This window comes from Opisthocomus hoazin, chromosome Z (genome assembly GCF_030867145.1).
Source record: "Opisthocomus hoazin isolate bOpiHoa1 chromosome Z, bOpiHoa1.hap1, whole genome shotgun sequence".
Classification (NCBI taxonomy): Eukaryota; Metazoa; Chordata; class Aves; order Opisthocomiformes; family Opisthocomidae; genus Opisthocomus; species Opisthocomus hoazin.
Genome location: NC_134454.1, coordinates 79,563,851 through 79,579,096, shown reverse-complemented (window position 1 = coordinate 79,579,096; position 15,246 = coordinate 79,563,851). Strand labels below are relative to the sequence as shown.

Below are 15,246 nucleotides of genomic sequence, written 5' to 3'. Positions count from 1 at the left end.
GGCAGCTCTCGAAGGTGGAAGCAGAACCACCTCAGCCAGCAGTACCCCATACCAGGAGGGTGTCGGGGGCTGAGTGAGCATCTCCACCAGGCTGCCGCGGGGCAGCCGGAGACGCACAAGGAGCAGGTATCCCACCTTCAGCAGCGCTGCATTAGGGCTGTGCCCTCCCCTCCAGCCCAGCACCCTCCCTCCTCCCCCACCACCTCCCTCGCACCCTCCACAAGCCCCCAGCCCCGCTGCAGCCCTGTGCTGTGCACCCGGGTGACATCCAGTCCCGGGGACCAGGAGAACCGAAACCCTTGGTGCTGCATTGCACCGGGCACGCAGGGCTGTGCTTAGCCAGCAGTCACCATACCCCCACTGCACCGCAGCACGGGGACCACAGCCTGCCCGCAGCGCTGGCCGGCAGGCACTGGGTTAAAGTAGTGCCAGGTAGCCTGTGGCCAGGACATCGGGTCTGGGGAAGACCGCTGCGGGTGGGCAGGGGAGACCTTCGCTCCTCTGCAGATGCAGCCCCATCTCTGTAGTCCTTGAGGTTGTCTCGAAGAAAGGCAGCTCAGCCCCAGGGGCCAGAGGAGATGCAGGGAAGGCTTTTATTGGTATCTCCCAGCCAACGTCAGCCTGGTTAAAAAAACGCTTCGTGTCTCAGAGAGCTGTTTAACGCAGCTCAGGCAGCAATTGGTACAGGGACAGCAAACCAGGCTGCATCTGCTCAGCCCCAGTCACAAGCTCCCTGCTTCCTCCGTGTGCGTGTGTGTGTGTGTGCCTGTGTGTGTGTGTGTGTGCGCTAGACACAGGCATCCGCTCCCAGCATCTCGCTGTCTCCTGCATCCTCCGGCAGCAAGCGCAGGGCTCTGGCTCCGGGGGTACCAGCCTCGCCGCTCCATCCCCAGCGGGGATTTGCATGCGGGGCGTGGGATGCGGTGAGCACCCGCGGGTGGAGAGGGGATCGTGGCCAGAGGCAGCGGTGATGGACATCGTGTGGACTGCTCTCTAGAGCTCGTGCTCCCCCGACAGACCCTGACCCTGGTAAGTGCCTTTTTTGCCACGCTTGGCACTTAGCCCGGTTCACGGCGTGGGCTGGCTGCATGCTGTGACACCCAGGGGTGGGTCTCCCTCGTGCCCCGGGGTGTTCTGGTGTGCCAGGGACGGTGACCAGGGCTCCTGGGATGGGGTGCCTGGGTGTGGCGATGCGGATGGGGTGGGAGGGTCCTGCCCAGGCATCAGGGTCTTCATGTGGGTGCTGGGTAGAGGGACTGGGGAGGGAGACGAGGAGGAGAAGTGGGGAGCTGGACAGGAGCCGTGTCTGCTGCAGGGGAAGGGACTCTGCTGTCATGGCATTTTCATCCCCCTCTGGGAGACGGAAACGTGCGACACACCTATAAAATCTGCCATGGCGCGGCAGGACGGGCAGCCTGATCCGCCAGGGAGAGCAGCCACCGGCTCGGTGTCCCCAGGAGGGATACACAGCACAGCTGGGGCTCTGGATACCCCCTCAGACCTCCCCGTCAGGGCCCCCCAGCCCTGCATAGGGTGGGGAAGGTACCATCAGCCACAGATCCCCCCTGCCCCGTGGCAACCAGGTCACCACCCAGCAGTGCCACAGCCACAGCATGTGCCACTTGGGAGGGAGAGGGGATAAGGGGCTGCTGCCGGACCCCTCGGGGCTTCCCCAGCCAGCTCAAGGAGCTGGGATATGGAGTCCCCCAAGCAGATCCTGCTGCCTGCGCTGCTTGGCCCCCTCGCCCTGGGCAGGCAGCAGCAGGCAGGGTGTGCAGAGCTGTGCTAGAGCCATGGCAGCTCCTCCCAGCCCTGCTTGGTGCCCTTCAGATGGAGCCTTGGGACCGGCTGCAGTGGACCCCGGGGTGTCCTCCCCATTGGTACCCCGTCCCTCTGCCCCCAGGTTGCTATTGCTGCTCCCAGGAAGGTGCAGCACTGGGGGGTGAAGACACCAGGAGCCTGGCGAGGGCAGGGAGGAGACCTGGCCTGCAGGGAGCCCGTGGGGAGCGGGCACATCCCTCCCTGCTAGAGTGGAGACTGGGAGAGGGTCCTGCTCCTGGCACATCCCTGCTGCATCCCCTTGCAGGGCAGTGCAGGGGGTGCCATGGACCCTGCCCATGGTGCACACCAGCCCAAGCGCCTGCAGGCCCTTGGTTTGCTGGTGGGGCTTTGCACCGAGGACACGCCATGAGGCAAGCGAGGATGGCTGAGCAGGGGGCAGGCAGGCAGGCAACAGCCAGCCCTATGGACCCTATGGCTCCGGACCCCCAGCTCCCTGTGCCACCACCAGCCACCACAACAGCCCCCAAAACACACCCATCCCGCAGCCCCAGCCATCACAGACCCCACCCCACACCCACCGCTGCTCCGGCATCCCTGCGCCCAAAGCCACCACCCACGCTGTGCCCACCGCCGCTGCAACACCCCCAGCCTGCACACCCCCAGCCAGGCCGTAACACCCGCCCCGCACTGCCAGCCACGCCGTAGCACATCATCCACCCCAACACAGGCACCCCACGCCGCTCCCCACCGCACCCACCCTGCTCTCCCAGCCACCACAACGTCCCCGCCGTGCAGCAACACACCCACCCGCGCGTCAGCTGCCGCCTCGCGCCCACGGCCGCCCTCACAGCCCAACCTGGCACCCCGTCACCCCAGCATGAGCCGCAGATGCCGACACCTCCCCTCTCCCGCTGCTGTGGGGGAGAGGAGATTTTGGAACGATGCAGGGACCAGCAGCTCTGTCTGCATCAGGATGCTCTGCCCCACTGCTGGCCATCAGCTCCATCCCACTAGTGCCCCCATCGGGGCAAGAGAAGGGAAGGGGGTGGGAAGGTGCCCACCATCCACTGTGACAGCCACCAGTGCTGGCAGGACTTGGCAGAGCCGGGCATTTGCAGGCAGCTCTGGCCCATGCCCAGACACAGCTCCTCCAAGGGGGCAACCTAAACATAGCCCCCGCGTTCACCCCCAGCAGCAAGGTGGAGGCACCAGCACCTCGGGCCAAGGTGAACTGGGCAGTGGCACTGGGTCCGGACCACTGGGTGCCACTGGGGGTGGCCACAAACAGCAGTGGAGACACCTTCCCCAGAGCTACATGGGGACGCTGGGGCTACTGGGATAGCTGGGCTGCTATGGGGCGAGGGTGCCTCTGGTCCCCCCTCCTCATGTCCAGGGGTCCCCAGGAGAGGGGGGAACCCCTGAGCCAGGCCAGGCTCTGTGTGGGGATGATGTCTCACCCTGCACAGCCGATGGGTCGGGCAGGACATAGGGGAAAGGGAGCCCTGGAGAGTCCAGAGCAGGTTTAGGGTATCTGGGGAGCAATGGGGTCTGTGGAAAGGCAGCGTGGAGTAAAGCCATTCGGCCCCTGGGTATGCAGGCAGGGTCGGGCTCTGCAGCGCTAGCAGGGACAGGGAGGCCAGCAGGGCTGAGAACAGGCACAAGCCGTGACAGGAGTGATGCCCTCCAGACTCCAGGCTCGCACAGCCGGTGGCACCAACTGTGGCAGGAGATACTCAGGGTGGCCTTGGGATAGGACAAGAAACAAGGAGATGGACTGGGTTCCTCCAGCAGCGGCGCGGGGCAGGGATGCGGCCACGCCATGAACACGCAGGGGAACCTTATTTTGGGGGGATTACAGCATGCCTTTACGCCAGCTACAGGATGGCTGGGGATGGGTCACCTGAAGCCCCGCGGTGCGGCAGGGAGGTGCTGCCAGCACGTTGGGGATCAGGAGCACCAGTGCAACTACCGGGGTTCCTGCTGTGCCGAGAGCTGGGGCACACACCCCTCTTTCGGCTCTCCTCCAGGAGCCCAGCCCCTCTGAACCCTCTTCTCTCTGCTTCTACCCAAGCCTTGGGCAGGGTGAGGTCAGGATCTCGCCCCTGCTTGGTGATGTAGGGACCTGCAAAGGGGGGGATCTCCCTGCCATGCCCCCAGCTCGCTGCTGCCCAGCAGCAGAGCTGCTCCTGCCCACGACCGATGGGATCCCAAGGCACTCGGGGCAGGGGGTGACAGCACGGACATGAGGCTGAGACCCCCGGGTGTCTTCCCCACCGGTGGCACAGCCGCAGGGATGCTGTTGCTGTGGGTTGGACACGTGCCTCCAGCTCTTCCCTGCTCCCACCCTTGCAAAGCCCCAGGAGCTGCAGCAAGCTGGGCGCCAGCCCCGAGCCACGCACAGGGGCCGACAGGTGCAAACACCCCCGTCCGCACGCGCCCACCGCCAAGACCCCCGCACGTGGGATGGGGCCCACACACGCGTCGCACACCCGGCCCCGCGCGTGGGAATCCGCAGCGGCCAGGGGAGGCTGGGAAATCACACGCGTGTGCGGCCGGTGGCGTTGGGGTTCGCACGCCCGCGCGTGGACAGAGCCCACGCGGCTGCGGGTCGTGGGGTGAGAGCGTGGGGCCGGGAGCCCATGGGCGCAGGGATGAGTGACGGGCACCGAGCTGCCTTCGCCGCTGCGGGATCCCGGCGTCTGCACGCGGGCGGCTAATTATCTCAGTAATTAGCGGGGGACCTCCCTGCTGAGGCCAGCGGGGCGGGTGATGGCCGCTGCCGTGTCCCCCCACTTGCATGGGCAGGGAGTGCTGCCTGCTGCTTCCCGGGCACCAGCCTGGAGCGGCTCTCGGCCGCAGCATCTCCCATAGCGCAACCCCAGCGGGGCACCTACGCCACTGGAGACCAAATCCTGCTTCTCCCCAGCTTCAGCACACCCTTCCCCAAGCCCACCGCCACTGAGGCAGAGCCTGATCTGCTATTGCTGCTGTCGTTGCCCTCCCCCTTTTACCCTAAGATGATCTTCCCTCGGTCCTGCACCCAAACCCCCTTCTTGGGACCCATACACCCCAGACCCATGCACTGCTCCCCTTCCCTCCTGCACCTTCGCAGACCTCCCATGGCTGGCCCAGCCTCTCCACATGGCTCCTTGCTGCGAGCCAGACCCAACCCACTTTTTGGGGTGGGATGCTGGATGTCCAGGCATCAGGGCAGCAGCAAACACACACACACACACACAAGCATGTGAGCAGGAGGAAGACTCGGGAGTGAACTGAAATTTAGGGAAGGTAAGAGATCCACCATCAGCTCTGCTATGACCCAGCCCTGGGCAGAGCTGAAAGGAGGACACCTCTCACCCTTGGCTGGCCAAAGATCCTTTCACAGAATCGTCGTAGAATCATAGACTGGTTTGGGTTGGCAGGGACATTTAAAGGCCACCTAGCCCAACCCCCCTGCAGTGAGCAGGGACACCTTCAACTAGTTCAGGTTGCTCAGAGCCCCGTCCAACTTGGCCTGGAATGTTTCCAGGGATGTGTCATTGACCACTTCTTCTGGGTAATTTGTGCCAGTGTTTCACCACCATCATTGTAAACAATTTCTTCCTTATATCCAGTCTAAATCTGCCTTCTTTTAGCTTAAAAACATCAACTTCATTAATGGTTGTTAACTTTCTCCAAGGCAGAATGGGATGCAAGATAGGGGTGGGGTGACAGCTGGTTCCAGTCCCTCTGGGATTTACGGGTCTGTCTGGGAAGGACATGGATGTGTTTCTTGTTAAGCCGGAGCCTGCAGAGCAGGGATGGGAGAGGCAGAGTGTCCCCAAACCAGCTGCTGTCCCTCTCCCTCACCAACTCTCAGACCCTCCATGGCCAGAACTCCATGTAGCTTCGGGTCCATCTCCCCATGGCCACTACAGAAGACCCCAGCATCACCTTGCCAAGGAGCTCCTATTCCTCCCTGCCCCAAGATGCTCACCTCATGGCTGGGGGACAGCCACCGGGATACATTTTTGGGGCCAGGGACATGGTGCAGGGGTGGGGAGCAGCGCTGCACCCTGAGGCCTTAGTATGGAGACCTTCCTCCCCCCGACAGAGCCATGGGGGTGCTGATGTCCAGGCGGCAGACGGTGGAGAAGGTGCAGAAGGTCAGCTTGGCCGTGTCAGCCTTTAAGGACGGGCTGCGGGAGCAGCCACCGACACGGCGGCGGGCAGAGGCGGGGGGCACGCGCCGGGGGACACTGGAGCAGACGGTGCAGGAGGGAGAGGAGGAGGCATCGGCGGGACCTTCGCAGCCGGAGCAGAGCAGCGCTGGCAAGGCAGCCTGGGAACGGCTGCGGGACGGCCGGGGCGTGGAGCCAGAGGAGTTTGACCGAGCCAACAGGTTCACTCCGCCTGCCTTCATCCGGCCCAAGCGGGAGCTGCATGACGACGAGCCCCTGGACATCAGCCTGGAGCAGCAGGAGCAGGCAAGCAGCCAGAGCATGGGGACGGGGCAGGAGGGACAGGGACAGGGCTGGAGGTGCACAGGGGAGAGCTCTGGGGATGTGCAAACGTTGCTGGTACCCACTGGGCAGTGGCAGCCTCCCTGGGCACGGCAAAGCCCTGTGGAGGTGGCTCAGTGGGCCAGTTTGAGGAGCTGGAGATGCCTGCGGGGAGGAGGGTGCAACTGGCCAGATGTGCCCTGGAGGGACCCCAGGGTGTCCTGGAGAGGTCACCGCTGGGAACAGGCAGCTCCAGCTTTGGGGAAGTGAGAAGGACCAGGTCATCCACACGTTTGTCAGCCTACAGCCAGCCAGCCTACAACTCAACCCGGCCACCCACACCTGTGACCCTTACATCCCCAGCCCACCTGCAGCCTTACAGCTTATCCATCCACACCTACAACCAGCCAGCTCACGGATCAGCACTTCCACCCACCCACAATACAGCCCTAAAGACCAGCCAACCTACAGCCCCCCAGCCCGGCCATCCACACCTACCATGCTGCACCCCAGAGAACCTACAACCCCACAGCCCCACCAACCCTATAGCTGGACCCATACACCCTCCTTTCACCCTCACAAACCCATCCAGACTCCTCTAACCCCACCAGCCACACACCTTATGACCCCACCACCCACGTATTCCACTCAATCCCACCCTCCCATTCCCGCTGCCCCACCACTGCCCATGCCCACATGCCAAGCACCACCCTGACCTCCACCTCAATGAGTGGCTGCCCGTCTCTCCCCAGGTTGTCAATGATGAGATGTGCGAGATCTGTGAGGTGTGGACCGCCGAGAGCCTCTTCCCCTGCCGTATCTGCAGCCGGGTGTACCACGACGGCTGCCTGCGCCGCATGGGCTACCTGCAGAGCGACAGCGCCGTGGAGGTGACGGAGACAGCGCACACCAAGACGGGCTGGAGCTGCTACTACTGCGTGAGTGCCTGGGGCGCGGGGCACTGGGCTTCGGCGGGGTTGTGGGTGCTCCCCGGGGAGCCATGACCCACACTGATGTGAGCAGCTTCCCACATCACAGTCTGGACTGGGGTTATGGGGGACCTGCTGCTCCCCAGCTCCTGCTGACCTCCTTGGCCTGACCAAGAGGCACCAGAGGACAGGGGACCGCAGCCCCTTGCCCCCTCCCCACCCCAGCAGCCAGCACCCTGGCACCCTGGAGGGGTACGTGCTCCCATGGGATGTGCTGCTGGGTGCATGAGGAGCCGTGGCAGAGCTGACATTTCCCCCAAAGCGCTGGGGCACAGAGCCACCCCTCTGCAGCACCCCTGGGTGACACCCCAAAACATCCCCACCCCGCATGCCCATGTGCCCTCAGGGGACCCCGGCGTCGCGGTATGGCCGGCTGCTCACACCACCCCAAGCCTTTGCCCCATGGCTCCTCTCTGCCCCCCATCCCAGGACAACCTCAATCTCCTGCTGACGGAGGAAGAGATGTACAGCCTGATGGAGACCCTGCGGCACTGCAAGATCATTCCAGGTGCAGACCCTCCCCACGGCGGTTCCCGGACGGTGGCGGGGGGCGGATGGGTAGGTGGGTGCTCCCTCCCCGGGTGCCACATAGCTGATCTGTCCCCCGCAGAGACCTGCCTGACCCTGGATGACTTCCTGCACTACAAGCACCTGGTGCACAAGCAGCAGTTTGAGCGGCCCATGGACGAGGCGCAGGAGGAGCAGGCAGCCCTGCAGTTCTCTGCCCTGGACCCTGACAAGAAGGGGCACATCGAGTGGCACGACTTCCTCTCCCACGAGTCCATCCAACTGCTGCAGAAACTACGTCCGCAGGTATGGCTTTGGCACAAGGGGCTGGCTGCCGTGTCCGGCAACCATGGCCACAGCACCCAGGGCCAGGTCCCATGGCCAGCATCCACAGCCAAAGCACCTGGAGCTGGCTTCCACGGCCAGCATGCATGGCTATGGCACCTGTGACCAGCTCCCATGTCCGGCACCCACAGGCACAGCACCCATGGCCAGCTGCAACCACCATCACTCAAACCCACGGCACCCAGGGCCAGTTCTCACAGTCAGCACCCATGGCCATGGCACCCAGGTCCAGCTCCATGGCTGGCACTCATGGCCGTGGCACCCAGGACTGGCTGCCGCAGTTGTCACCCGTATCCATGGCACCCGGAGCCAGCTCCCACAGCCAGCACCCATGGCCACCGCACCCAGGGCTAGCTCCCATGGCCATGGCACCCACAGACATGGCACCCAAGACCACCTCCCATGACCAGCACCTACATCTGCAGCACCCAGGGCTCCTACAGCAGGCACGCATGGCCATGGCACCCAGGTCCAGCTCCCATGGCCAGCATCCATGGCCACAGCACCCAGGTCCAGCTCCCATGGCTGCCACTCATGGCCGTGGCACCGAGAACTGGCTGCTGCCGTTGTCACCCATCTCCATGGCACCGGTAGCCAGCTCCCATGGCCAGCACCGATGGCCACAGCACCCAGGTCCAGCTCCCACGGCTGGCACTCATGGCCGTGGCACCCAGGGTGGAAGACCCCCACAGCATCAGCCACAGGAGCAGGGTGGTCCCGTGGGATGAGCGCTCCCCCTTCCCCTCTCTGCCCCCCAGAACGCTCTGCTGCGGCTGCTGACGGCCAAGGAGCGGGAGCGGGCGCGGGCGGCCTTCCTGTCCCTGGACCAGGACAGCGACGGCTTCATCGGGGAGGGCGAGTGCCGCCGTGCCCGGCACGCCTGGTTCCGCAAGCAGCAGAAGGAGACGCCATCCTGCAACGTCAGGTACGGGGCGGGGTGGGGGGTGACATCCCCTCACGGGGGTCCCGCCACAGCCCCCGCACCCACCGCAGGCGTTCGGCGCTCGAATGGGCGCCCCTGCTTCCCCCGCCGCCATTCGGGGCGCGCGGAGGGGGGTACAAGGGGTGCCTGCCCCTGCAGCATCAGCCACGTGGGGCCCATGTCGGAGAGCAGCCCCGCCAGCAGCGGCAGCGGCAAGAGCCAGGAGAAGACCCCGCCGGCCACCGCGCAGGAGGAGATGGAGGCTGGGTGAGGCCAGGGGCGGTTTGGGGAGGGGGTGGGGGGGACACGCCGCCATTTTGGAGGGGGCTCAGGGGGGCGCGGCGGTGGTGGGGGCCGGCCGGTGAGCCCGCGTCTGCCCGCAGGACCATCGACTGGCCCGGCTTCCTGGGGGAGAACGTCGCCTACATCCTGGCCGCCCGCCCCAACAGCGCTGGCCTCCACCTGCAGCCCCCCGCCTAGACCCCGAGCCGCCATGGCAGGTGGCGAGGCTGCTCCCGCCACTGCCACCCGCCCTGCCACAGACCCCACCACGGGAGGGTCCCATTGCTGGGGACGCCATGGGGCATGGGGATACCCCCACAGACCCCACCGCGGGAGGGTCCCATTGCCGGGGATGCCATGGGGCTTGGGGTTGCCCCCACAGACCCCACTGTGGGAGGGTCCCATTGCTGGGGAGGATTTGGGTAATGGAGGTGACCCCACAGACCCCACCGCGGGAGGGTCCCATTGCTGGGGCTGCCATGAGGCACGGGGATACCCCCATGGACCCCACCGCGGGAGGGTCCCATTGCTGGGGATGCCATGAGGCACGGGGATACCCCCATGGACCCCACCGCGGGAGGGTCCCATTGCTGGGGATGCCATGAGGCACGGGGATACCCCCATGGACCACACCACGGGAGGGTCCCATTGCTGGGGCTACCACGGGGCACGGGGATACCCCCATGGACCTCACCGCAGGAGGGGCCCATTGCTGGGGATGCCATGGGGCATGGGGGTGCCCCCACAGACCCCACCGTGGGAGGGGCCCATTGCTGGGGATGCTATGGGGCATGGGGATGTCCCCACGGACTCCACTGTGACAGGGGCCCATTGCTGGGGATGCCATGGGGCATGGAGGGCAGGGAACCCACTACCCCTACAGTCCCCAGCCCCACATCACCCCCACACCCACCAGAACCCGAAGCCACCGGGGACCTGTCCCCAGGGACCCCCAGCCAGAGCGGGGTCTGCCTCAAGGAAAAGTGGGGCTTGCTCTGGTCTGGAGCCAGGTCCGGGTAGTTATGGGGTGAGAGCGGAGCCCAGCGCAGCCATGCCCCCCCCAGCCTCCTGCAGCACCATGAGCCTCTGCACCCCACCGGCAGCAGCACCCAGGGGTCTGCAGCAAGCTCCAGCTCAGCTCATTGGCATGGTGCATCCTCAGGGGAGGACGTGGCTGGCCCCCGCTTGGCCTCTTCCATGTCCCCGCCTGGTTCCATTGGGGGCTGGAGCCCCGTAGGTCCTGCCTTTCACCCACACCTCGTGTCTGTGTCTGAGATTGCGGCGCGGCTTGACCCTGCCCTGCTGGGGACCAACCAACAGCAATGGTGTGGGAAGGAGCACCAGGAGCAGAAAGCACCACGGGTGTGGGAGGGCAAGGTCGGGTGCACAGGAGCGTTCCCCTGCATCTCTCATCCCCTCCTGTCCCCCTGGTCCCATGGGATGCTCTCCTCCCGCTCAGGTCGGGATATCCAGGTCCCATGGCAGCCCCCGCAGCTGCCCCCTGCCCCTCCGACCCCTTCCCCATGGCGCTCTCAGCCTCTCCCCACCGGGCCCACCCTGGCTCAGCCGGGGTGCCCCGGGGCATGCACAGACCGGGTGTGCACCCGCGGCAGCCCTCACCTCCACCCCCCCGATGGCATGGGCAGCCCCTCGGCCCCAGCCAGGGCACAGGTCCCCTCTCCGTGGACTGCCCCCGCTGCAAGACCAGGAGGCACACCAGTGCCATGACATCCGTCCTCTACTGTCCTGGCGCGCCAGTTCAAAGGGGATATTCCAGATGCCAGGTCCGAGGAGGTGGCCGGGGGGGTGGGGTGGGCCACAACACCCACTCTGTACCGAGAAGCGTCCATTAAACAGCTGTGTCCAACTAGCCTCCGGCCGGCGCGCTTACGGGGCTTCTGGCTTCTCCCCAGCGATTTCTGGGGACCCCCATGGCTGCCTGTTGTGTTTAACACCCTGCCCTGGCCTCGGGTCCCTGTCCCACCAGGCAGGCTTGGCCTCACATCCCCAGAGCGTCCTGCAGCAGCGACGGGGGGAGGCCAGGGGGTGCACCCAAGGACCCAGCAAACTCGGGGTGCCCCACGTCTCACCAGGAGAGCAGACAGTGGGGAGAATGCCCGGCTGGCCCCACAACTGCCCCGGCCCCTGCAGCGGGAGGGACACCCACCCGTCGGGATGAGGGTGCTCCTCACCCGCGGAGGCACTGGGGGCTGCGAACAGAGCACTGGGCACAGGGGACGGCTGGATGCTGGGAACAGGCTGTTCGCAGCGGTGGTGGGAAACCCAAAATAACCCCGTGGAGACACCCAGCGTCCCTGGGAGGAGGTGTCTGGAGAGTGGTCCCCATGGCCAGAGGTTCCTCCAATGCCAGCCACGTCCACGGAGCACCCAGGGGAAGCTGCGGCTGTCACTGGTGGCACGTGGACTGCGGCAACCTGGCTGCCAGCTAAGGGGGTTCACCTGATGGGGGGGGTGGGCTTTCCTTGCACAGCGCCTGTGCTACAGCTGGGAGGGGAACGGGGCTGGAGACGCGGATCCAAGGGGAAATTTGGAGTGGGACGTTGCCCTTGTAGCATCCACACGGTCTGCAGGGAGACAGAGCTTCTTGCTAAAAGCTGGACATTTGGATGTTGCAACCCATTCCCAGGGCTCTGACTTCCAAGTCAAAGGGGGCTGCCATTGCACACAGACCACAGCGGTGATGTCCAGCTGGCTCCCAGCCTGGTTCCCAGCCTGGGAAGCAGCAAGCATTTCAGGCCATGGAAGCCATACCAGCTGTTAAAGCTTCTGGGAGAGGCACCCATAGCCCGAGGAAGAGGATGGGCACCCGGAGGAAGGAGGAGCTGGCAGGTGGTTTGGGTGCCTGAAGCCAGGATGCCACGGCTGGGTGATGTGCTGGGCTCTGCACACGGAGGGAAGCCCCAGGATATCCCTCCCCTGGGGAGATGGTGTTAGTTGCTGTGATACTGCTCCAGCCGCCTGAGCTGGAGAGAGAGCTGGGGAAGAACACAGCTCCTGGGGGCAAAGCACCTGCTGCCAGCACCCCAAACCTGCTCTCCGAGCACCCTGCAGGATCCAAGCTGGGTGGGCAGAACCCCCTCTGGACCCAGATCCACCCCCACTCCGCACCCAGCTCTTCCCCTGGGGACAAGGCACGGGTGACTTTCCTGGCCCCCTCCTCCGCTGCCACCCCCTGCAGCAGCCTGACACCCCTGCCCAGGGCACACAGCGGGCTGGTGTCCCTGGGGAGCTGGCTAACGAGGGCTGCCGGTGACCAGGCTGGCCCACGTCCCCACAGGCTGTGCTCTCACCGCCGGAGCTCCAGATACCCAGCACACATGCTCTGCCGCAGCTGCGGGTCCCCAGTGAGCACCTGGGAGGACGCGGTGGGGACATGGGCGAGGTGGTACCGTGGCATCTCTCAGCTGTCACCCACTCCTCTGAGACTGGTGACCTCAGGAGCAATGCCACCCTGTCCTCAGGAAAGCCTGCAAAACCACCCTCCTAAGTGCTGGTGCATATCGCTCCCCAAAGACTGGTGCAAACCTTCCTCTGTATGTTGGTGCAAACCTCCTCCCCACCCGAATGCTGGTGGCAAACATCCTCACCACCCAAATGCTGGTGGCAAACCTTCTCACCACCTGAATGCTGATGAAAACCTCCTCATCACCCAAATGCTGGTGCAAATCTCCCCCAGAATGCTTGTGCAAACGTCTCACCAAATACTGGCGCAAACCTCACAGAATCGCAGAATCACAGAATGGTCGGGGTTGGAAGGGACTTCTGTGGGTGACCCAGTCCAGCCCCCCTGCCAAAGCAGGGTCACCTACAGCAGGCTGCACAGGACCTTGTCCAGGGGGGTCTTGAATATCTCCAGAGAAGGAGACTCCACAACCTCCCTGGGCAGCCTGTGCCAGGGCTCCGTCACCCTCAGAGGGAAGAAGTTCTTCCTCATGTTCAGACGGAACTTCCTCTGCTTCAGTTTGTGCCCGTTGCCCCTTGTCCTGTCGCTGGGCACCACTGAAAAGAGTCTGGCCCCATCCTCCTGACACCCACCCTTCAGATATTTATAAGCATTTCTAAGGTCCCCTCTCAGCCTTCTCTTCTTCAGGCTGAACAAGCCCAGCTCCCTCAGCCTCCTCTCGTAGGAGAGATGTTCCAGTCCCCTCACCATCCTTGTAGCCCTCCGCTGGACTCTCTCCAGTAGCTCCTCATCTTTCTTGAACTGGGGAGCCCAGAACTGGACACAGTACTCCAGACGGGGCCTCACTAGGGCAGTGTAGAGGGGAAGGAGAACCTCCCTCGACCTGCTGGCCACACTCCTCCCAATGCATTCCAGAACCTCTCCCTGAATCCTCCTGAACGCTGGTGCAAACCTACTCCTAACTTCTTGCACCAGCGTCTGACCAAATGCTTGTGCAAACCTTTACCCGAATGCTGGTGCAACCCCCCCCAGTGACAGCCCCAGAGGCCCCAAACTAAAGGACGGGGATGCTCCTGCGGGATTTAGGGCTGGGGGAGGAAGCCCCTGTCCAGCCCACCCACATCCCCCGGAGCCCACAAGGCTGTAAGTCCCAGGGCTGGTGAACTCCTGCTGTAGTGATGGTGTCCGTTGTCCCCCCGGCTGCCGGGTACCACGCAGCAGGTGCTGTGCTCCTGCGGGGCTGCTCCCCGAAGCGGGGGGGGTCCCAGCTCCAGGGCTCCAGCCCAGCGTCACCCAGCCTGGGCCCGGGGTCAGCGTCGTGGGGTCCCCGGGGGTCGTTGCTCAGGGCATCGCCCAGGCAGCACCCGGAGCCCGTCCGCGGGTGTCCGCGCTGTCGCACGGGGATGTCGCCGCGCTCCGCGGGGAGCTGGCACCCTCTGCAGGGATGCGCGGCCATTGCACGGGGGTGTCACCCGCCCCGCAAAAACCGCCGCTTGAGGGGGGGACGACTGCGTGGCTTCGCTCCCCGGGGTGCGGGACATCACCTTCCTCCAAGCCCGGGCACCCCTGGGTGTCCCCGGGACCGCCCTGGCCTTGGCCGGGGGACATCAGCGCCGGTGTGTCCCGGAGGGGAGGTGACCACGGTGCCCCCCACGCCAGAGCCAGCCGACCTTCGGGGAGCTATGCTGACATTAGGGGGGGGGGACACACACACATAGGGGTGACCTGCTGGGTCACAGGACCAGCCAGGGACCACGGGCAGGACAAGGGGCTTACCGGGGCAACGTGTGACGGTGACAGCAGCAGCCACAGCTCCCGGAGGCACTGCCACCATGGTGGCCCCAACAGCCCTTCCCACACAGAGACACCCTCCCAGACCCTCTCCCCAAGCCAGGGTCTCTAGAGGGACCAGGACCCTGCAGGGAGACCTCCAGGCGGACTGGGGTGCGGGATGGGTGCCTGTGGAGGGATCCGGGGGTTGGGGGCTGTGGAGGGGTGGGAGGGGGCTGTGGAGGGGTGCGGGGGGTTCTGTGGTGGGACCATATGAAGCTTGTGTCCTCTGGCAGAGAGGTGGTCTCACCGTATTGCCATGCACCATGCTGCTATAGGACTGGCACGCCGTGAGGCCATCTCTGGACACACTGACGTGTACCTGGTCACCCCCTGGGCACCCCCTCCTCTGCACGGAGCCACTGCACCCCCCGAGCAGCCACAGGGTCTGTCCGCAGCCGGCACTGCCACGGGGCTGGGAAGGATGCTCAAGCGATGGAAATGCAGCCAGGCACTGGGCATGGTGACAGGGGCAGGGACAGCAAACCCCACCAGCGCCTGCTGGGACCGGCCACGCGCTGCTTGGGTCCACAGGGCAGCCAGGAAGGAGCCGTACGGGACCTGGGTGGGGAAATGGCATCCCCCGACCAGCACCTCCGCTAGCACAGTGCCAGGAGCAGCAGGATGAGACACCTCCACGGGGCACTCCAGCATGGAGGTGTTGAGCTCCTCTCCCGGGAGGAT

At 65.0% G+C, this 15,246-nt stretch overlaps 1 protein-coding gene across 1 annotated transcript; it reads left to right on the top strand.

Moving 5' to 3' along the window:
- Positions 1-658: 658 nt before the first annotated feature.
- Positions 659-11,168, top strand: PHF24 (PHD finger protein 24). Its single transcript, XM_075411688.1, has 8 exons — positions 659-1,029; positions 5,876-6,248; positions 7,016-7,201; positions 7,682-7,760; positions 7,863-8,065; positions 8,863-9,029; positions 9,186-9,293; positions 9,410-11,168. The coding sequence occupies exons 2-8, from the start codon at positions 5,880-5,882 to the stop codon at positions 9,504-9,506; spliced, it is 1,209 nt and encodes a 402-aa protein (XP_075267803.1). The 5' UTR covers positions 659-1,029; positions 5,876-5,879; the 3' UTR covers positions 9,507-11,168.
- Positions 11,169-15,246: the final 4,078 nt, after the last annotated feature.

Excerpts from the sequence above, each read along its gene's own strand:
- PHF24 (XM_075411688.1), top strand. The coding sequence starts at position 5,880 with ATGGGGGTGCTGATGTCCAGGCGGCAGACGGTGGAGAAGGTGCAGAAG. Across the intron at positions 6,249-7,015 it reads GCCTGGAGCAGCAGGAGCAG|GTTGTCAATGATGAGATGTG; the intron begins GCAAGCAGCCAG and ends GTCTCTCCCCAG. Across the intron at positions 9,030-9,185 it reads ACGCCATCCTGCAACGTCAG|CATCAGCCACGTGGGGCCCA; the intron begins GTACGGGGCGGG and ends CTGCCCCTGCAG.